At 44.6% G+C, this 24,211-nt stretch overlaps 1 protein-coding gene across 7 annotated transcripts in view; it reads right to left on the bottom strand.

Annotated features, from left to right (window-relative positions):
- LOC138491156 (mucin-2-like) overlaps positions 1-24,211 on the bottom strand; it is a 595,603-nt gene that overhangs the window by 215,043 nt on the left and 356,349 nt on the right. For all 7 annotated transcript variants that reach the window (XM_069617519.1, XM_069617516.1, XM_069617520.1 and 4 more), the window contains exon 5: positions 6,744-7,124. In XM_069617519.1, coding sequence (XP_069473620.1) covers positions 6,744-7,124 — 381 coding nt within the window. The remainder of the gene's footprint in view (positions 1-6,743; positions 7,125-24,211) is intronic.

The following is a 24,211-nucleotide window of genomic DNA, read 5'->3' on the forward strand; positions in this document are numbered from 1 at the left end:
CATGAATGGGAGGAGGAGATGGGTGGACTCATGACGGAGGGTCAGTGGAAGAGGGTCCTGGGATATCATAAAAAGGTGTCCCGAAATGCACGGCTCCAACAACTCCAGTTCTACATTACTCACAGGGCCTACCTAACTCCCCAGAAGATCGCACGGTTCGGAGGCTCGATCACTCAAATATGCCCCAGGTGTGGGGAGGTGGAAGCTGGGTTGCTACATATGTTTTGGGCCTGCCCGGAAGTGTATAGATTTTGGGAGGAGGTCAAGATGAAGCTCGCAAGTGGGGGAGTGGTGTTGGACGTGGGATCTGCCTGGTCGTGTATGCTTGGGATCTTCCCCAGGCCCAGACACTTTAGGCACCTGAGCAAGCTGAGGGACCTGGCATATGTTCTGGCCAAACGCAGGATTGCCATGAACTGGAAATCGGCTAGTAGGCCGAGAGTGGAACTATGGTGGGCGGACCTTATGAGGTGGGCGGAGGCTGAATCCGTGGTATGGTTTGAAGCGGTCACTAGAGGGGGCGAGGAGGAGATAGGGCCCTTGCTGGCCTGGCGACAATTGGTGGCCTCTATGACCAACCCACAACAGGGCTTGGACGAATCTGAGAATTCGGAAGATGTGCTTACGGACAATGTTTCTCCTGACGGTGCCCCGACTGAGGATACAAGGGAGCCGGCTCTGGCTTGATGGGGGGTGGGGAGAGTTTTTTCTTTTCTTTTTTTTTTTCTTTTCTCGTATTTTCTTTTGTGTTTTCTGTAAATAATTAACAGTTGTATTGTGTTGTGTGTTGTTTGTTTTTCTAAAATATAAAATCAATAAAATATTTAAAAAAAAAAAAAAAGGCTGCAAAGCGATCAGCATTGAAGATGATACCGATGATATGGTTAATGATGATGATATTTGGAGGGATCTTCAAGAATTCAGAAGCACAGGTTGTCATTGAACCTGGACCAGCATCTGGTATCGCGGTGGAAGAGGCACCAGGATTCATCATGAGTGATAGAAGGATGATTTTCCAAAATATATACATACCATTTAATCCTGAGATTTTGATTGAAAAACATTTGAACAATACCGGAATTAAGATTGAACAGACTAAAGAGTGGCTGGAAATAAGAAAAGAGGACACTAAGCTGTCAATAAGAGATATATTAATGCAATTGGAAAAAACATTTGTGAATTCAGCAGACATTAAGAAGAGGAGAGGAAAGAGAGGTGCGGTGATGCTCGCGATATTATTGGTAATGTCTATAGTTGGAGCCATAATAGGTACCACAATATCAACAGCCAATTCTATTTCGGTAGGAACACTGAGTACTAAAGCGCAACAACTGAGTATTGACCTAGAAATAATACAAAAAACATTAGATGGAATTAGAGGGGGACTGGATGAACAAGTAAGATTCATAAATGAAACTGCAATCATTCTAAATGAACAAGCGGATGTAATGCAACGGGCGACTAAAATAATACTTAAGCATGACAGAACTTTAAATGAAATATTGAACATAATGTGTCCTGTTGATAGACTATTAACGAATTATATGAGAGAAGTTCAAACTGCAGTTTGACAATTGATTCAAGGACATATCCCCTTGTATTTTGTTTCGCAGGATATTATTCGTCAAATGATAGAAAGATTGACCAGGAGGGAAATTGATATAATACAGGTAAAAATTGCATTCGAAATGGGTAATGCAATGCCGTTATATGTGGACTTGGAAAGGCTAGAGATCGGATTTTTGCTATGCATCCCACATGTAGCCCCTGAACTTATTTATCAAAGAAGTGGGTACACAATGTGGGATTTTGGCAAGAGGACAAATTTATTAAGATTAAGACTCCAGAAGTGGTGGCATTTCAGTCATGGGAACCTGAAGTTTATTTAATACCAAACCTGGAAACATGTGTCAAATTTAAAGAACAAAATTATATGTGTCCAGGTAAACCGTTTGTTCCTGATGCCACAGATGCTATTTGTGGTTTGAAATCTGACCCAAGTATATCAGAAGGATGTGAAGTGATTATTAGCAATATGGGGAGTGAAGAAATGGCACAGGCTAAAATGGTCAGAGGTAAATGGTTGGTCAGCACCTGTTTAAAGAACATGACGGTAGTACATTTAAACCATGGAACATACGTGGTTAAACAGGTGAAATATAATGTTTTTTATTTACAGGTTCCAAAGGATACAATTGTGTCAATTGGGGGGTTAACATTGTTTCATGTAACAAATGATGTTTGGGAAAGCCAAGTGGAAAATATAGATTTTTTTCAAAGGGATACTTTTCCAATAGATCCGGATGTGGAATATTTATTGAATCACAAAGAAAGACATGTTATAAAAATGAATTTGAGAAAAACAATATTACAATTAGTAATCTGGGGATAATAGAAGTGGAAAGATTTAATTGGGGAACCTGGGGGGAACGCTCAATAGTGGGTTTGGCTGTCCTGGTGCTAATCATGGGTGGATGGTTGATTGTGCTATCAGTAAAAATGAAAATGTTACTGATTTTAGTAGCTACGTCAGGAAGAGAAAGATATCCCAACACACATGCATTTTAAAAGAAAAAAAAGAACAAGTTGTTTTTAGGAATTGGCTTGGATCGTAGCCAAGTTCTAAAAACAAAAGGAGGGTATGTAGGATATTTGGCGTGTTACAGCACAGAGTACAGCACTACTGCACAGGTAGCAATTTTTTTTTGATGCAGCACCACCACTTGGGTGTGGTGCATTGCTATATGTGCTGCCAGAGTAACATGGACATATAAGTAAAGACAGGCTATTCAGTCAAAAACGATTTTTACATATAAGATGCAAATCTATTTTTACAGTTAAAAGCACACGTGCACATTCAAAAATGCACACTATTTTTCACCTGAAATGCCTATGGTGCAAGAGACACATTTGAAAATTAATAACTAACCTTATTAATAACTAACCTGACTAATGAAACTGCATTTAACATAACCCACTAATAAAAATGTGTCTCCACTGCAGAATTAGGCCTACTCTGAAAGTGAACTTTTAAACGCACATTCATTTTTTTTCTCTGCTGCTCTGTCCACATAACTACAGGAAGCAAAGAGCTCGAAGGAACAGGAAATCAGTTGGTTACAAATGTTTACTGTAGAAATGAGCCATTGTGTAGTGAGGGAGGAGATGACATGATTGATTCTGATTGGAGCAGCGTCATAGCAAGTATCATGCTAGAGGCAGTGATTAGAGTTTTGCTGGGGAAGCTTGAGGGGAGGGGGAGAACAATCGAGATCTTGCAGAGCTGGGAGAAGGTCCTGTTTCCTGGCTGAAGCATTCCTGCTGCAAAAGCTGAGAATTCCAGGCAATAACCCCGGTTTGAGAACGACAGGCGCTTGTTTTCACTGGGGTTAATCTTCAAGGGAGCCAAATTCAGAAAGAGAATAGCCGGAGAAAACTCATGCTGAACAGATAAGGTAATTACAGAAGTGTGGGAGCTGTGCGAAAGTGTGCGAAACTGTTCAGTCAGTGTATTCGAGGGAGTCCCAGTCTCTTATCAGCATATGTAATGTTAACAATTGAATATATTCTCGCAGTTCTCTGTTCATTTTATCACAAATAATGTTGTACCATTTCATTTATTTCTGTAAAAAAGGGTTAAACTGTGTTTAAAGGAAATTTATATAATACAAAAATATCTGAAAACAGATAGCTAGTGTGTATTATTTCTCTCTTTCATTTTGCATGGGAAAAGATTTAAACGTGGGTAGATTTTTAAACAGTGCAATTGTCATTTTAAAACAGATGTGTGCATGATTCTATTCAGTATGGACAGTTGTGAGTGACTGTTTGTAGCATAGCTTGTTGGAGGTACATGAGCCAACGGGAAGAGAGACTCTCTGGACATAGTTCCATACCGTATATAAGGTAGTGGAAATTACCACAAAAATACCACAATAGCCCATGGTGGCACACAACACTAACACTGAAAATGTGGTATCCCTAAAATGTAGGCCTGAGGTCTCTCTAGTGATCAAGAACAATCTAGATAAAAAAACTAGGGATGTTGGATATTGGGGCCACAAATAAACCAACCACGCAAATTATCGCGCACATTATCTAAATAGGTCTGAATTCTGAAATAATGCAATGTATTATTGTTATGTGTGATCCAATATGAATACAGAGAGTGATTATTGCTAAAGGTATTTTGGCGGTAAGAAAATACCGCAAAGCCCCAAATATCCACAAAATACCCAACAACCTCCACCTAGTCTCCATGAATCCTGAATTGAAGACTGCACCTGTACCTAGTCACCATTGAATCCTGAATGGAAGGGTGAAATTGTACCTAGTCTTCAGTGAATCATGAATGGGGACGGAGTCTGTACTGATCTACACAAAATTCTGAACGTGAGGCAGAGCCTGTCCCTTGTCTCCAGTGAATCCTGAATGTGGGACAGAGCCTGTCCCTTGTCTCCAGTGAATCCTGAATGTGGGACAGAGCCTGTTCCTTGTCTCTAGTGAACCCTGAATGGGAGACTGAGCCTGGACCTACCCTCTCATTCAAGGATCCTGGGTGGATACTTAATCTGTGTTCTGTTCACAGTGAGACCTGAAAGCAACGTGGTCCTAGAAAGTTCTATAAACCCTGAAAGCAACAGGAACCCACAATAGCTGTGGACCTTGAAGGTCATGATCTTGAAAGCACTGTGGATCCAGTAAGCAATAAAAAATCTGAAACCGTGGCTCTTTGTACAGGATTGGTAAAGTACCTTCAATCCTATTCCGAACTTGTATCTGTACTGAGATGAAACACATGGCCTTCTTTGTATCCTTTTGTATCTCCACTGTAACGCAAATTATCAACCCTCTGTAACAATGTTGAATGTGTCAAGTAATGCGCTCAGTAACCTTTGGGTTTGGGCCGCTATAAAAATGAATAAATAAATAAAATAAATACATCCTGAAAGTTTTGTGGTTACCAAAAGCAATTGTAACTACTAAAGCATAGTGGGCCTCAAAAATGCTGCGAACCTCCAAAAGTGCTGTGAACCCCATAATCACTCTGAATCTGAAGGACCAGGAAGAGTATCAGGGTTGGGCTTTGGACTACAACTCCCATGATGCTTCTCCGCTTGCTATGCTGGCTAGGGAAGCTGGGAGTTTACATTCACATTACTATAGAGGGTGACATACTGAGTAACGTTTCCAAAAGAAAGCCCACATAGCAATCACACCCAATCCCGTGGGCATTAACGATGGGCCCGGACACCATTACCGCCCGATTTGGCTTGACGGATCGGGTGTTATTGCTATGAACATCCCAGATTTTTAATCCACGGTGCAGAGAGCAATGCTTTTGTTTTGAATGAATGGGACCCACTCTAGCAGCGTACCGTTCATTCAAACAAAAACTCAAACAAAAACTCAACTAAGATGGGCACAACAGAAATGGAAGACAGGGCTCCACATGTGGAGCCCCTCTTCCATTTCCATGGTGGCCGGCGGGAACGTGGAGAGGCTACGGTGGAGGCGCTGAAGGAATCAGGTAAGCGGTGTAGGAGGTGGGAAGGGAAGGGATCAGAGATAAGAGGGTGGGGGATGTTGGGGAAAGACAGCGGGGCGAAAGAGGAGCTTTCAGGTTGCTTTGAACGCAGGCTTGGATTGTGGCATTGTGGCACTTCCCCCGGGGGCTAATCAATAATGTTGTTATCAATAAAGAAAGCACACATTTTTGTTTCGCGGTCTACCTGTTTCTTTTATGTTGAATTGTCCCAATTCTCCAATGCAGTTCTATTGAGTCTGCATTATTCTAATGGACTCCTGTTCAAGTGTGCTCCTCTCTCCACGTCCAAAGAGGGAGGTGTCCTCAGTGGAGGCGTTTGTTTCCCAGACCACTTACTGAGCACTGATTTTGAAGGTGGATCCTATGGCACTCAAGCGAAAGGATCCACTGGACATCATGGCCAGTACCTTGCTGTGTCTCAGAAGACACGTCTCTACACATAGATGTACCAAGACTGCCCTAAGCCATTGTTTTTAAGTGCTTGATGTGGTGCAGGAACAGAGCCTATACTTATGTGTTATGGCACCATGGTCCACAATTCCCAGTATCCGGCTCCGGGGCAGAAACCATTGCTATAATGATAGACTAAACACTTGCATCATTCTGACAATGCCCCTGTAGGAGTCACTGCTGAAGCACTGGGTCCCCCATGGATCAACATTAACAAAGCCCTGGTTGTGGAGCAAATACAAAGGCTGCGCTGCTGTGTTAGGTCCCCATGGAACATTTCATCCAAAACCGGCGTATGTTATAGGAATCGTTGCTCTTCAAGGCCCTCCAATGATCATCACGTTCACCTTCTGCTATGAGACAGGAACCCTTCAGACTCTAATGTCCTCATTACTTCATACATGCCAACATTAGCCATTCCATTTGGTAAACACTAGTCCAGTCCTGGTTTGAAATTTACATTCTGGAAATTGCAGTCCTGGGATTATAATGGGGAAATCCAGGACTACAGAATTCAAAGATAAAACCAGCACTGGACTAGTGTCTCCTGAATGGAATGTTTGATCTTGGCATATATGTTATTTTGCAGTGTTGTTTGGAGTATTGCAGTGACACTCTTCCAGCCGCTTCATCTATACACATTTTACTTAACAATATAGATATTCCTTGTCAGCCATTTTGAATTATGACACCGCCCATTTTTTCATTGTTTAGTCTGCTTTCATGACTATACTTGAGCCATTACCTGTCTGGTTTCCTGTTGTGACTTGGTCTTCGGATGATACCAATGTAGCGGGGGGTGATATATTTCCCTGTAGACCCTCAGTAATTGTCACGGAGTGCGAGGTGGTTGTTGTAGATGAAGAGTTCTCTGCTCTGTTTGTCACTGCGGTGAGCTGCGTGGCGGGGTACTGTGCTGCCGCGCTTGTGACCTGAGAGGCATTCAACAGCTGAGTGGCATTTACCATTGAGGTTGGTGCTGCATTAGACCGAGTGGTGGTTGTTGCCGTACTTGTGGTTGTCTGTGTCGTTTGTGTGGCTGTACGAGTGGTTGTTGCCAGGGTGGTGTTGGCAGGCTTATTCCCACCGGGTATCTCGTCTGCCGCTATCATACCTGCGCTCGGTGCTGCAAAGGAAAGAAAAATACAAAATAAGAGACTTTATTATTTTGTTGTGATGGGCAACTAGTTTACAGAGGCACTTAAGTTCACAAATTCACTCACGTATGTGGTTCGATGACTGCTCTCAACACATGCTCTGTTCTCCCACCAATGTATAACCAATGCCAGACCATGCAACACCAAGTTAACCAATGAGGTATGGAGCCGCGAGCTACTGATTTGAGTGGAGAGCGAATGACAAATAAATACTGAGGAAGGTTGCTAAGGGAACGGGGACCAGCTTTTTCTTCATCTGGGATCATACAATAGCTTACATAGGAGACACCTGGCCCTCATTAATAATACGTACAATATATTCGAATGCACACATTGTACCCTGGGATGTACATACAGGAGCACATGTTCTAGGGTGGCGTGACATGATTGAAAGGTATAAAAGCCCTGAGCTAGGCTGTAACACCTGTCAATCAAGCTATGCCACATATTCAATTATTAATATGGCGGGGAGGAGGGGCGGAACGCAATTTGCGTTTCTGCCACCTCATTCCACTCCACCATACAAATGCTCCAGAATTTGCGCCAGCAAGGATTTTCATGCCGGCGCAGATGCTGGAGATCCCTGTGGGGTCCGCCCGCTGTGCATTAGCATAAATCGGGTGAATCCCATAGAGATTCATTGTACTTGCTCCCTGACATGCAGCGTGTACAATTACAATTAAACTCTCCCTGACATGCTTGCATGTCGGGGAGGGTTTCATTTCCATTGTGAGCACCGCTTTCCATACTAGCATGGCAAGCGGCGCTCACAAACAAAATTAAATTCTACCTGGCATGCGAGAATGCCAGGCAGCGCTTACTCACTTTGCACTGCAGAGTGCAAATGTGAAGGGCAAAAGGCGGCATACACGCATGTAAACCCCATCTTTTACCCTTTCTATTTGCATGCCGCAAATACAAATTATGAAATTTTGGTGCCCAGGACCTGCTGACATTCAAGTGTAAACGGTAATAACCAGAATGGTCTAATTGCTGGCACCTCCATTGCTAATAGTAATTCTTGTTCAGAAAATGCCAGTTAACAAACCTTTGGAGTCAAATAACAAAATAGGCCAGGAAACTTATTGATCTGGCCTTTAAGCTTTGTTATCTGGCTCGCACAACCAACAACCAGAGTTTTTGATTTTCAGGCACCTGGGGGTTGCCAATGGTGCTGCATAATCACGCGTTTACTGTGCATTGTGTACCAAGCTAGGTATATCATACACTGAGCGTGCACGGCACATTCTAATACATTTTACACGCAGCTACTGAAATGCATATGTTTATGTTTATATAGCGCTTTACGCCAAAGCGCTTTACATTATAACAAGGGTACAATATTAGTAGAAGCAATTACAAAATATGATTCAAACCAGTAATACAGCAAGTAGAACAATTTGCCAGAGAAGATACTATATATATGTGTATATCAAATTCAGTGAAAAAACTTTGTTAAAAGGGACATTATGGTTAAGTTGCGCTACTAAAAACCTATCAAATTCAGTAAAAAAACTTTGTTAAAGGGACGTTATGGTTCAAAGTAAAACCGAAAAACCCCTTAAATTCGGCAGTTATGGTAAGATAAGCAACCATAACTCGCGCCACCGTGCACTGCTAACACTAACACCCAGGACATCAAAGATGACATCACAAATGTCATTGATGACATCACTGATGACATCACATGTGCATTTACTTTTCGTGAAAACTCTGTAGGAGGGATTCTTATAATGTTGACCAAAAAGTGTCAAGGATCATTTGAATAAATATCATGAGCTAATTAGTGCATTAAGCAATGCATTGATATAAATAGCATTCTATTATGAAGTTCTATCCAGTGTACTAAGCAACTCATGCAGAAACGTAGGCAGTGTGTGCAGCATACATGATGAAGGTGCAATATTCATAATCTTGCCTTGTAGAATAATGAAATGATAACTGCTTCTTATTAGAGTTTTGCGTACTGTGAAACATGTAATAAGTAGCTAATAAAACCCACTTAATACATAATTACATTATTAGAGACAAACACAAAGAGACAACAACACATACAAATATGAGTATATACAGGGACAGAGAAGTAAGCAAAAAAGCAGAAGTAGTAGAAGAAAGAGTTCATAACCTAACTGATTATCTTTATGCAGAGAAATGATCGCTCTGTTTCAAAGCTGCTACTTACTGTATGTATGTGTATGAAATGATGTCAGTGAACCCTAAGGAAAGGAGTGGGAGTACAATGTATACAAATATGAGCATATACAGGGAAGGTATAGTAATAAAAATAAAACCATGAGAAAATGCTGATAACTCTAATGATTATTTTCATGCACAGAAAGGAGTGCTCTCTTTCAAGCCTGTGTCTTCCGCTATATATATGTTTCATGTGATATGACTTGACCCTAAGTCTACAAATATAGTACTTTTTCAATTTTTACTTCCTGACTGTTACTGAAGAAAACTATGTGGCTTAGATATGTCAGTAAAGGAAAGAAAGGGAGAGCCAGTCAGGTGATGTCATCATTGATGTCATCAATGACATTTGTGATGTCATCTTTGATGTCCTGGGTGTTAGTGTTAGCAGTGCACGGCGGCGCGAGTTATGGTTGCTTATCTTGCCATAACTGACGAATTTCAGGGGTTTTTCGGCTTTACTTTGAACCATAACGTCCCTTTAACAAAGTTTTTTTACTGAATTTGATAGGTTTTTAGTAGTGCAACTTAACCATAACGTCCCTTTTAACAAAGTTTTTTCACTGAATTTCATAGGTTTTTAGTAGCGCAACTTAACCATAACCTCCCTTTAACAACGTTTTTTTACTGAATTTCATATGTTTTTAGTAGCATAACTTAACCATAATATCTCTGACTTTATATACATGTAACATACAACATACTGAACCCCTAGCTAGTGATTTCGATGTCCGCGGAATTCCGCCATGTCCGCGGACTTATCGAAAATCTGAGCGTGGTGAATGTAAATTGAAATAGTGTGCCCCATTTCCCCTTTGAGGGTGGCTCTGAAAAGAGCCGGTTTTTGGGGGTTTTTTTGCAGATGCTTGACAGACACCTGTTATTTTGTATTTTTTTTCTTTCTTACTTTACTCCTAAAATCTTCACATAACCTTCTCCAAAGCAACCCTTACATTCCAAAACAGAATGGCATTTCCCATAAAAGATAAGGAAATGCCATCTTCTTTAAAATAAACAGCATTACTGGAATCAATATTCTCATTATTACAGAAGAACATACCAGCTCTAAGCATGAAGGCACACATGCCTCGGTTGATTACACACCTAGCATTGTTTTGCTGAGAAAAAAAACCTGAACTATTGTCCCATATTGCCCTAGGTACTAATCTAGAAAAAATTACTTTGGCATTTGGAAGGATGTTCATTACTGCTTGAACCAAGTGTTCCAAATCTGCCAACAAAGTAGGGGCACTGACATAGCCCAAATGGAAAGCACCATAGTGCAAAACTACCACATGTTGATCCTGCCCATATCTTTACAAACTTGTACAATTCCCTGTACATTGCAATCAGACACAGTGCTCCACACCACCTCCACTCCTTTAACATCAAAATTATTTGCAACATGCCTGCATCGAGCGTACTGTTGTAAACCATGCACAAACATATCTCCAAGCACCAACACCCTGACTTTCTCCACTTCTGCCATCTTCACTACACACAGTCTCTTTCAACACAACTCCACAACCTCAACATCTGATTGGCTGATTCCTACAGTCTTCTTTCCATGCTGGATTTGCTGGAAAACCCTGGATGTAGCACGCCCTGTCCGCAGACCGCGTAACTCTTAGACAGCCCTTCTACCATTTCCACTTCATTCTCTGTGCCATTCCCTCATTGGATACAGCTAAGCAGGCACACAATACGGAGAACGTCCTCAGAACACCCCCATTTTGTTTATTTTCGAACATTTCAGGACACCGCGTGTGTTCTTAGAACACATTCAACTTGCCAGCGAACAATACGGGCAACGTCCTCAGAACACCCCGTTTTCTTTATGTACGAACATTTCAGGACACCGCGAGTGTTCTTAGAACACTTTCAGCTTGACAACGAACAATACAGACAATCTAATATAAGATTAAATATAATGATATAATAAAATAGTGATTATGCTATATACTGAGAGACACACATTGATATATTAACATGCAGCTGCTACAAGGAACAAAGGCGTACTGTAAACTGACTCCTCTTAGGTACACGTAAAACACGTGCATTTTACATTCGTTTGCCATACACTGACGTATAAACATGTTGAAATAGATACAATATATATTGAGAATCTTTGTACATTGTGTCGAGAAGTCCGTGTAAGACATGCTAGAACTGCTTACACATAAACAGTTTCTGATTCACACACACTACGAAAATGTCACATGACTGGCAGCGCCGCCCACTGATGTGGGCAGCTGCTTCTTCTGTCAGTTCCACTTTGCAGAGGGTTTCAGGAAAGCACCTCTGGGGACCTTAGACAGGGCAGGCTCTTGGAAAGACAATCCATGGCTGGCAGTGTGTTGAATGTCTGACCCTTGGCAATGCAAAGCTGCTTTGTGCGCCCTAGGGTGACATTGGGGGGCAAAAGAAATGTGTGTGTTTTCAGCAAAGCAGTCTGCGACTGTGTAAATGTTGAAAGGTGGGTACAGGGTCGTTTTTGGTCTGTTTTTCTGAGGACAGAAGAGCTTGATGTTGGCCCTTTCACGAGGGTAACACTGATGATGTTCACTGAGACTTTGATTCTTATTGTCCAGTCAAGGCATGACGTGCAAGTGTTGGCATTGCTTGAAATATTTTTCAAATCGGTTTGAAATTCTGTAGTACCTGCTCATGGAGAACTTGTATCTATGATGCTCACTGCTTAGTTGTACTTTGAGGCTATGGCAAATGCATATGGTTTTACTCCAAATCTACGTATTTATTTGCTTTGGTCTGCCTAACACGAGAGAGCTGTTTAGGCCAATTTGGGGCACCCTTGACAGCAAGTTAGGGTCACTGGTGATGTCTTCCTCACGAACACATCAAAGTCATCACTGTCTCCCAGCGATGATACTGAGGTCTAGACTGTAGGACAGGCAGTCAGAGACAGGTACCATAACAACCAGATTCTACAATCAGCAGAAGGCGGTCACTAGCAGGCCCAGCATCTCCATCAGCGAAGCCTTGTGTACAACGAGATAGAGAGGGTGGGAGAAAGGAAAACAGTCTGAAGAGGAGGGGAGAAGGCACATCAGCGAAGAAACTAAAGATGGGAGAGGAGAAAGGAAGATGGCTGAGTGGGAGAAACGGGAGGAGAAAGGAGAATGAAGAGAGGAGGAGTGGGAAGAAACATGAGGAGAAAGGAGAGAGGGGGAGTGGGGAGAAACATGAGGAGAAAGGAGAGAGGGGGAGTGGGGAGAAACATGAGGAGAAAGGAGACAGTAGAATGAAGAGAGGGATACCAAAGGTTGGGAAAAGAGTACGGGTGAGGTGGGAGGGACGTGAGACAAGTTGAAGAAAGTGTGCAACAAGAGAAGGATAGAGATAAGAAGGGGTAGAGGGGAGAGGATGAAACAGGATATGAGACAAGAAAATAGGGAAAGTTGAGAGGGGAGAATAGGAGGAGGAAAAGAAAGAAATGACCTTCAGGTGTGAGGTTAAACAGGTAAAGAACAATTTAGGGTGGGTTGGTGATTGTTATTTTCTACAGCTGAATAAACATTTTGATTGAGAAAGAAGGAGAAAAGGGGGAGTGAACATCCGAAAGCGGAAGAGAGGGAGATCAGTGAGAAAGACATGCATGAAGGTGAAAGAAAAGCATCAAGAGGAGATACTGAGAGAGGAATAAGCAGTGGCGGGAAAGGAGAGGTGGGAAAATGCATGGAGAAGGAAGGAGAGAGGCCGGAGGAAGAAGGGAAGCATGGAAGGCGGTGGGAGAAACAGAGCCTTGAGAACATTGAGGAACGGAAGGTGGTTACAGGAGGAGAAAAGAGTGAAACGTTTGAAAAAAGGCACTCTCAAACATTCATCTTCAAAGGAACACATCCCCATCCAGAGCCCCACTGTGATCAACCATACCAACCAAAACATGTGCAAAAAAGCCAATGACTCTGTACGAAGACTTTGACTCAGGTCCCACAAACACTCTCAATGGCTGGCAGGAAGAACCCCCATTTTAAGCCCACTTCATGTGGATGCAAGTGGGGCTGCTGTGTCCAAATCTTGGGCTCATCACTTGTGTGTTCTCTCTAATACTAGAGACCATACTTGGAGTACCGTAACCAATTCTGCAGGCCACATCTGCACCACATCCTCCCTAGCACGGTGTCCAGCTCTACAGGCCACATCTGCACCGCATTTTCCCTAGCACGGTGTCCAGCTCTACAGGCCACATCTGCACTGCATCCTCCCTAGCACGGTGTCCCTTTCCAGAGGCCACATCTGTAATATTCTATTTTTAGGCTCTGCATCTCAGCTACTGGGTTCACTCGAGGAAGCCGCATCTTCACTGCCTCCTCCCTAGCACGGTGTCCAGCTCTACAGGCCACATCTGCACTGCATCCTCCTCCCTAGCACGGTGCCCAGCTCCAGAGGCCACATCTGCACTACCTCCTCTCTAGCACGGTGTCCAGCTCTACAGGCCCCATCTGCACTGCCTCCTCCTTAGCACAGTGTCCAGCTCTACAGGCCACATCTGCACTGCATCCACCCTAGCAATGTTTCCAGCTGTACAGGCCACATCTGCACTGCATCCTCCCTTGCACGGTGCCCATCTCTACATGCCACATCTGCACCGCATCCTCCCTAGCACGGTGTCCAGCTCTACAGGCCACATCTGCACTGCATCCTCCCTAGCACGGTGTCCAGCTCCAGAGGCCACATCTGTAATATTCTGTTTCTAGTCTCTGCATCTCAGCTACTGGGTTCACTCCAGGAAGCCGCATCTTCACTGCCTCTCCCCTAGCTCAGTGTCCAGCTCTACAGGCCACATCTACCCTGCATCCTCCTTAGCACAGTGTCCAGCTCTACAGGCCACAACTGCACCGCATCCTCCCTAGCACGGTGTCCAGCTCCAGAGGCCACATCTGTAATATTCTATTTCTAGGCTCTGCATCTCAGCTACTGGGTTCACTATAGGAAGCCGCATCTTCACTGCCTCCTCCCTAGCACGGTGTCCAGCTCTACAGGCTACATCTGCACTGCATCCTCCCTAGCACGGTGTCCAGCTCTACAGGCCACATCTGCACTGCATCCTCCCTAGCACGGTGTCCAGCTCTACAGGCCACATCTGCACCACATCCTCCCTAGCACGGTGTCCAGCTCCACAGGCCACATCTGCGCTGCATCCTCCCTAGCACGGTGTCCAGCTCCAGAGGCCACATCTGTAATATTCTATTTCTAGGCTCTGCATCACAGCTGATGGGTTCAGTCCAAGAAGCCGCATCTTCACTGCCTCCTCCCTAGCACAGCGTCCAGCTCTACAGGCCACATCTACACTGCATCCTCCCTAGCACGGTGTCCAGCTCCACAAGCCACATCTGCACCACATCCTCCCCAGCACGGTGTCCAGCTCTACAGGCCACATCTGCACTGCATCCTCCCTAGCATGGTGTCCAGCTCTACAAGCCAAATCTGCACTACATCCTCCCTTGCACGGTGTCCAGCTCTACAGGCCACATCTGCACCGCATCCTCCCTAGCACGGTGTCCAGCTCTACAGGCCACATCTGCACTGCATCCTCCCTAGCACGGTGTCCAGCTCCAGAGGCCACATCTGTAATATTCTATCTCTAGTCTCTGCATCTCAGCTACTGGGTTCACTCCAGGAAGCCGCATCTTCACTGCCTCCTCCCTAGCTCAGTGTCCAGCTCTACAGGCCACATCTACACTGCATCCTCCCTAGCACGGTGTCCAGCTCTACAGGCCACAACTGCACCACATCCTCCCTAGCATGGTGTCCAGCTCCAGAGGTCACATCTGTAATATTCTATTTCTAGGCTCTGCATCTCAGCTACTGGGTTCACTACAGGAAGCCACATCTTCACTGCCTCCACCCTAGCACGGTGTCCAGCTCTACAGGCCACATCTGCACTGCATCCTCCCTAGCACGGTGTCCAGCTCTACAGGCCACATCTGCACTGCATCCTCCTTAGCACGGTGTCCAGCTCTACAGGCCACATCTGTACCACATCCTCCCTAGCACGGTGTCCAGCTCCAGAGGCCACATCTGTAATATTCTATTTCTAGGCTCTGCATCTCAGCTACTGGGTTCACTATAGGAAGCCGCATCTGCACCGCATCCTCCCTAGCACGGTGTCCAGCTCTACAGGCCACATCTGCACTTCATCCTCCCTAGCACGGTGTCCAGCTCCAGAGGCCACATCTGTAATATTCTATTTCTAGTCTCTGCATCTCAGCTACTGGGTTCACTCCAGGAAGCCGCATCTTCACTGCCTCTCCCCTAGCTCAGTGTCCAGCTCTACAGGCCACATCTACCCTGCATCCTCCCTAGCACAGTGTCCAGCTCTACAGACCACAACTGCACCGCATCCTCCCTAGCACGGTGTCCAGCTCCAGAGGCCACATCTGTAATATTCTATTTCTAGGCTCTGCATCTCAGCTACTGGGTTCACTATAGGAAGCCGCATCTTCACTGCCTCCTCCCTAGCACGGTGTCCAGCTCTACAGGCTACATCTGCACTGCATCCTCCCTAGCACGGTGTCCAGCTCTACAGGCCACATCTGCACTGCATCCTCCCTAGCACGGTGTCCAGCTCCAGAGGCGACATCTGCACCACATCCTTCCTAGCACGGTGTCCAGCTCCACAGGCCACATCTGCACTGCATCCTCCCTAGCACGGTGTCCAGCTCCACAGGCCACATCTGCGCTGCATCCTCCCTAGCACGGTGTCCAGCTCCAGAGGCCACATCTGTAATATTCTATTTCTAGGCTCTGCATCACAGCTGATGGGTTCAGTCCAAGAAGCCGCATCTTCACTGCCTCCTCCCTAGCACGGTGTCCAGCTCCACAAGCCACATCTGCACCACATCCTCCCCAGCACGGTGTCCAGCTCTACAGGCCACATCTGCGCTGCATCCTCCCTAGCATGGTGTCCAGCTCTACAAGCCAAATATGCACTGCATCCTCCCTTGCACGGTGTCCAGCTCTACAGGCCACATCTGCACCGCATCCTCCCTAGCACAGTGTCCAGCTCTACAGGCCACATCTGCACTGCATCCTCCCTAGCACGGTGTCCAGCTCCAGAGGCCACATCTGTAATATTCTATTTCTAGTCTCTGCATCTCAGCTACTGGGTTCACTCCAGGAAGCCGCATCTTCACTGCCTCCTCCCTAGCTCAGTGTCCAGCTCTACAGGCCACATCTACACTGCATCCTCCCTAGCACGGTGTCCAGCTCTACAGGCCACAACTGCACCACATCCTCCCTAGCATGGTGTCCAGCTCCAGAGGTCACATCTGTAATATTCTATTTCTAGGCTCTGCATCTCAGCTACTGGGTTCACTACAGGAAGCCACATCTTCACTGCCTCCACCCTAGCACGGTGTCCAGCTCCACAGGCCACATCTGCACTGCATCCTCCCTAGCACGGTGTCCAGCTCTACAGGCCACATCTTCACTGCATCCTCCCTAGCACGGTGTCCAGCTCTGCAAGCCACATCTGCACTGCATCCTCCCTAGCACGGTGTCCAGCTCCAGAGGCCACATCTGTAATATTCTATTTCTAGGCTCTGCATCTCAGCTGATGGGTTCAGCCCAGGAGGCCGCATCTGCTGTATGCGGGTCCTTTCTCGATGCTACCCTTGAGGACTGTATCAAGCTCTAGAAGTCCAATCTTGAAAGCCCCATTTGCAGTTGTAGGTGTAGTTCTGGAGGCCTCATCCGTAGTATTGTATCTGGTTCTGGGGCTCCTATTTGATTACGTCTCCTAGCAATTCCCGGTGGAATCTGGGGGGTCTGTGTCACTTTCTCGATTTTACTTTTGGGGAGTGTATCTAAGACTGAGGCCACATCTCAGCTACTACACCCAGTTCCATGTGCGGCATGGTGTGTACTGTGGAGAACAGCCATTTACACATGTGGCAGGCCGGCAGTACTAGCATGGATTTTTATCGAGCAGGGGAATTTGAAGCCAGCTCTTGAAGACATAATGATAATGATTTGATATTTATATAGACCTTTCGCCAAAGTGCTGTACATATTATCACCCCGACCGAAGTTGGAAGTAGTTGGTGCAGCGTGGTATGGGAGTTATTTTGACACATAAAATATGAGATGGCAAGTTCAAGAATACACAAGTGTGGAGAATAATGCATGAAACTCTTTTGAATACAACATTGGATGACACAATAAAGGTCAGTTGGACATTCAAAGAATTGAGTACAACGCTAGAATAAGTAACTGAAGAAATATTTTTCTTGGCACATTTGTGAATAGAATTGTTATAAAAATATGAACCAAGAAGGACTTGGTGCCCTGATGAAGACCCTGATAGGCTGTTTTTAAGAGACTGAAACATACATGTTTGCACAATTGAGTGGGTGTAGCATTTTAAGAGCACCGAGGCTTCCCCAGGTATGTGGTTGGAATTGTTTATAAGCATTATTTAAACACTTGTTTGTTTTTGATTAGAAGTGTGCAACTGAAAATAAAGTCCTGGTTAAAGAACAGCATAAGTGCATAATTGATTTGTTGATGAAGATCTGCACTGGCTATTTATGGTTCTGAAATAAATCGCTCTGTTGTGCATACATTCTTAGAGCGCCCCTAGTGGAATATGTGTACTGTTAGCAGTCTGGCGGCCATACCTGGGCCTTGTGTTCAGTTATGGAGGACACACCTGGATCTGTGTCCAATTTTTCTCAACTATGCCACATTTTGCAAATCAAATGCGCCAGATGCGTCCTATACAACTGGACAGAAATTGCAGATGTGGCCACCACATCTGGACACAGAATTTCAGTTGTCACCTCAGGGGACTTGACACAATGATTCAGATCATGTCCATAGACATGGACACAATATTAGAGGTGTGGCCTCTAAGACTAAACCATCTACCTGGATAAGGCCTGTACTATGAGGCACACCCTACTCGTGCCCTTCAGAAATGGACACACTACCCGAGGTATTTCCACTATGACTAGACGCAGCGCTACAGATCAGGTCTATGCCACTGGACATAATACTGCATATGTCACGTGGCCTCCAGAATTGGGCAGAATGCCACAGGCGTGATTTTCAGATCGACATACAGAACCAGGGATGCAGCATTTCGGGCTCGACACAGTACCCCGCATACGGCCTGAGAGAAGAGGACATTGTACCCAAAGGGTCGCCTCAAGAACTGGACACGGTGAACCCGGGAGGTGCACTCCAAACAGGGCTTTCTGCAAACTGGCCATTTTGGAATCTGAGTTAAGGAATATGTAAAAGGTCTTTGCACTTGTACCGAGGGCTTGGATGGTGAAGTTGGTGAGTTTGGGGCTGTGTGTTGGGATGCGGTGCATTTGAAAATCTATGTCTAAAAGTGTTTCTTTCCTGCCTTGGAATACTTTTCACTCCTAGTTTGCCTATCCTGTCTTTTTTTTCCCTCCCCTTGCTCCGGATCTCATGTTTTCATGTCTCCCCCCTGCCGCCACTGCTTATTTCTCTATAATCATCATCCCTCTTTACTCTTCTATTGCCTTCTTCTGTGCATTTCTCACTTCTCTCCTTTCCCACTTTTTCATTTCCTTGCTTTGCTTCTTCTTTATGCCTTTCTACTAACTTCTGGCATAATTTATTTTTCTCCACACTTCAGTTTCTCCCCACTCTCCAATCCCTTCATTCCTCTGTTGTTCCTTATCCTGATTTGTCCTCTCATCCTTCTAATCTTCTCACTCCCTGATATTATCCTGTTTTGCTCTCTCTCTCTCTCTCTCACAAATTTGTTTCACTTCTATCCCACCTAATCCACCCTCTTCTCCCATCTCTAATTTCCTACCAGTCCACATTCTACCATCTCATTTCTCCTCCTTTGTATTTTTGTATTTGCATTCAGGTATTTGTAATGCGCACCAGACAAAATTAACCGTATATTGGCGCAGATAAGACCAACAGTGGTAGAAGGTAAAGATGGACAAGAACCGGGCCCCCAGAATACAAAGGGCCATCTACCTGAACAGGAAAGTCTTCAGTGCTCGGCGAAATTGAAGAAGTGAGCTTATTGTCCTTAGCTATAGTGGCAGAGAATTCCACAACCTAGGACCAAAGACAGAGAATCTTCTGTCACCTTGATATGTGTAAACTGAGTGGGGAATGGCCAGAAGATGACTGTCACTAGAACGTAACTGTCTCACAGGGTGATATGACTAAATTAGCTCTCTCAAGTACAGAGGGGCAATGCCATTCACACATTTGAAAACAATACATGCTGTCTTAAACTTAATACGGTCATCAATTGAAAGCCAGTGTAAACCACGGTGAGATGAGGACCCCTGGGCAGATTTACCTAACTTGAATATCAATCTGACAGCTGCGTTTTGTGCTTTCTGAAGCCACTAAAGCTGTTTGGAGGGGATACCCAACAATTGACTATTACGATAGTCTAGGTGGGTGCTAGTTAGTGCCCCACCACGAATGCATGATCCTCTTTAGGTATCTAGGGAAGCGCTCCTGCTTCTCCACTCCCTTTCTCTTTCTTTTCTTCCTCTGCTTCACCCACTCATAGATGCCCCCCAACCTCTATTATCTTCTCCAGGTTTCCTTGTCTCCTCCTAGTGGGGCCCCTACTTCTCTCTTTACTTTGGCTCTCACCTGGGCTGCTGATAGAGGTGCTGAACTTGCTAGGAGGATAGGGGAGTCCAAGCTCTGCTGACTGTTATCCCCGGTTCTTATAGGAAATGGGCTCTGCCTCTCTGCCCAACTGTCCGGACCTCAGTGCCATGGTCCGAGGCAGGGAACCCTTGTGTGTGCTGAAGAGGATGACTTTACCAGTGACGTCTTCAGTGATCCCAACCTGCACTCAGCGTCTTCGCAGGTCCCATCAAACTTCCCAGAACAGCTGTCTCATGGCAGGGAGCTCTGCCAGCTGCCAAAACAAGCTTAGGGATAAATGTGTGCCTATAAACAGATATTTGCCACAGCCAATACTTACAACAAAACTGCCAAGTTAATGGACACATAGTGTTACAAGAGCAGTCCCTAAACAACTTCAAATGCATCTGATAAAATATTTGACCTATGTTACAAAAATGGTTAACCAGGCCTTATTTTTTTTAAATTGTATTTATTTAAGTTCATATGGTTGTGCATTGTGAACCTTTTAACCATAAATAAAATCATCTACAAAATATAATACAATATCATTAGAAAACTAACTTTCTTCTAAAAACAATATACATTTAATCACAAGTCATTATAAATCAATGAAATACATACTGTAATATAAAAGTACATTATTAACAACAATTCCTAAAAGAGGATGTTGATAGACTAACATTTGGAAGTACATCTAGCCTTGCCTTCGCCAACTGCCAGATGCGATGAGCAGCGGTTGTCGCCACCAGCCGTGCCTTAACTGTACTGCGAGAAGCGTTACCTCTTGAAAATCAACTGCAAGACAGGCTCACAAAAGCGCCCTTCAGGTACCCAGAAAAACAGACCTAAAACTACCCTGTGTTTACACCTCAAATGTACACAACTACAGGCATCTGTGCCAAACACACATTTCCTTTGCCCACAAAAGCCACAACGATACTGATGAGTCACACGCAGCCAATTCTAGCCAAGGGTCAAACCTTAAACAAACTGGCAGGCAGGACAAATCTTCCAAGAGTCTGCCCAGTCCTACGCCCCCCACCCTCGCCCCCCCCCCCCAGAGTTGCTTTCCTGCAAACCCTCTACAAAGTGAAATGAGCTGAAGAACAAGCTTCCCGCTCCCGTGGGCGGCACAGTGAGTCATGTGACATTGTCCCTAGTGCGCAGATAAGAAACAGTATTCATGTGTAAATAGGAGAGACAGCACGATACACACTACCCGAAACTCGTGTTGGCTTTGCATATGTTTACATTTGTGCATGTTTGCTGAGGGATAGCCTACCTTCCGCAGCACGCAGAGGCTTTGGTGTGATTTGGTTGGTGGCCCAGGTCAGCCCCCGACTCCTTCTTCAATGCCCTTTCCCCTCTGCGATGGAAGTGTAGGAAGAAATGATGTAAGGAAAGGATGGGGAGCAGAAGGATGGAGAACACATGAGGGCAGAGGAGGAGGAAGGAGGGGAAAGAGAGGAGGTGGAGGAAAAAGGCAGCAGCAAAGAGAAAGTGAACAAAGGATTTAGGAGAGGAGTAGAGGCAGTGGTCGAAGTGAGCGGAGCGGTCGGGAGCGGTGCTCCTATACTTTTTTTAATTAGCTTGTATAGCTCCTACACTTTTATTTTAAAAAGAAACCGTTCCTAAATGGTTTTGTTTTAAAATGAAAGTGTAGGAAGAAGTTGAAACCTTCACTTTCAGTGTATTGCACTGAGCGTGCCCTTAAACAGCAGGTGCAAATGTTTGGGGGGGGGGGTGTATTGTGTGTGGGAGGGGTTGTGGCAATGGGGTTTGTGGGGAGCAGGGGCAGGCAGCAGGGAACATAGCTCCACTACTTCTTTTCATACACTTCGACCACTGAGTAGAGGGGAAGGATTTGCTGATGGGTACAGAATAAGGAGAGAGCAGATGGGTGGAGGATCAAAGGAGGGGAGAAGGGATAAGGGACAGAGGAATGGAAGAACTCGCAGAAGAATGTCACAGAAATGAAGGGTTAAAGGAAGAAGGATGACACTAGCTTCCTAGTGGTCCCATGTCATTTGTGACAGAGCCCACCAGTCCTGGCTTTTTAGCCAACACCAAAAGCTTTGCATTCTGGGACACGTAGACCTATAGGTTTTGAGCGACTGTATTTTAGAATGGAAAAATAAAACTACAACTCCCATAATGGAAACGGCTATTGGCTGAAAAGCTATCACTGACTGAAGGTGTCGCACACAACATAGGGCCACTTAGCAGCAATATGAGAGGAAAAAGGGATTGCTGAAGGGACACAAACTGGGGAGACAAAGGGTTCTGGGCAGAAGATGAAGGCAACAGTAAAGGCTAGCGGGGGGACGGCACACAGAAAAAGGGTGGTGTGGTGGCAAAGAGAGAGTGTGTGTGTAGGAGGATTGGCAGGTAAGAGAATAACTGTTTGAAGGTGAATGGGGAAGATAGGACGTGCTGCGTTTGCTTAGATACAGCAATGCCATTCTGGCATATAGTCCTGCTGAAGTAGAAAAAGCAGAAAAGAAAGGTAGATTGGCAGCTCCAAACCACTTCCAGGTAGTTTAGTTATGAGAATTACTGGAAACATGCCATGGATGTTGTAATTAGAATTTGAAATGTGGAGCTGGCTTCTAAGCGCTTCATTAAGAGGCTGATTCATGGAATTATTTGCGCCGAAAAACGGCGATTTGTGCGCCATTCTGCCCGCAAATCCCTGTTTAACAAATGGGGATTTGCAGGCAGAATGGCGCACAAAGCCCGTTTTTCGGCGCACCTATTTCCATGAATCAGCCCCTTAGTCTGGATTGGTGCTAGGGAAAGATTCCATGCTTAATACAAAAGGGATGCCCCTACTGTAGGGTACTTGGGGTTAGACATAACATAATTACACAGTTGTTTCAATCTTATTTGTTCATAATGTCACCTTTGCATTGGATGCTAATGCAATTCACTGGACTCATTGCTCATGACCAACTTTATTCAATGCATTGGTTGTTTATTTTATCTTGTTTATCTTGTTAGCCTTATTTTTTTAATGCATTACGGTATGTTGCACATTATTATTTTGCAAACATGTTTTTTTTCTTTTTTCTTACAAAAAGCCATGCTGGTGTTTCTTAATTTTTACAACATCAGGGCTTGACCACCCATTCCAAGTTACATACATCCTATCATGAAAACTGCTAGCTGGAACTACAGTCACAGTTCCTAAATCACCCTCTGATGTGAATACCGCAAATACCCACGAAAAAACACTTGATTAGCAACCAGGTCTACGTCATGTGTTTCAAAATTTGTACACAATAAAATAAGTTCTTCCTGTTCTGGCAATAAGTTGACGTTTCGGCGGTTCTGTTATTTTGCCACCTTCTTCAGGACATATATTATTTGGGGACCCTGGAAAGCAACCACAAGTGTGTCAATTCTATTGTTATCATAAAAACCTTAATACGCTCCTGTCACTGCCTCTGTGCAATCTAATCACTCTTATACTGACCTTGCGCTGCACTTCTGTCCTCATTTGTTCCTCTTAACTTGTTAACATTCTTTTGTGGCGATCACCTGTGCAAGTGTGCCTCTATTAGTAGTTTCTTCGTATGCTTTGCTAGTATCCATAAAAAAGAAGAAGAAGAGGGCTGAAAGGCATTCCGTGTTTCTGGGATCTTTTTGGTGTCGAGTGGCGACATGCTCTTTGCCAGTGCAGGGGTCTAGGGATAGATTCAATAAATGTGAATGTAATTACACAGGGGTTTATAGTGCTCTTCCTCTGCTTCTATCCTGCAATGAAGCATGGAAATAAATAAATATCATGGCCCTGGGACATGGAGGAGAGCTTCAAAGGTTTGAAGTAATGCCCCTGTGTTCCACCACCTGTCTCACCTGCTTAATGTATAAATAAACTATTACAATTACAATAACAATATCGTGCCTGGTGTTAATTGCGTCTTCTCCTGCCTGTAAGATAATTCTTTCTAATTCTGATAAGTTATTCCAGAAACTGCCTGCATGTGACAGGCATGTAAGAGTGTAAATGAATTTGATAGTATTTAAACAAAATAATTAGAAACATGAGGTTTGTGAATGTTCTGCACACGGAGCCTGAGGATTAGCCAAGCAGGTGAAGTGGTGGAACACATTTGGAGAAGGATGGCCATGGTAAGGTGGTGGCGTCAAAATGACCATTACCCTAGGCCATGAACAATGCTTTGCACGCCCCTGTATAGAAGGTACATTTTTTAAATTTAAATAATTT

This window comes from Ambystoma mexicanum, chromosome 10 (assembly GCF_040938575.1).
Source record: "Ambystoma mexicanum isolate Mex_15411 chromosome 10, UKY_AmexF1_1, whole genome shotgun sequence".
In the NCBI taxonomy this organism is placed as follows: domain Eukaryota; kingdom Metazoa; phylum Chordata; class Amphibia; order Caudata; family Ambystomatidae; genus Ambystoma; species Ambystoma mexicanum.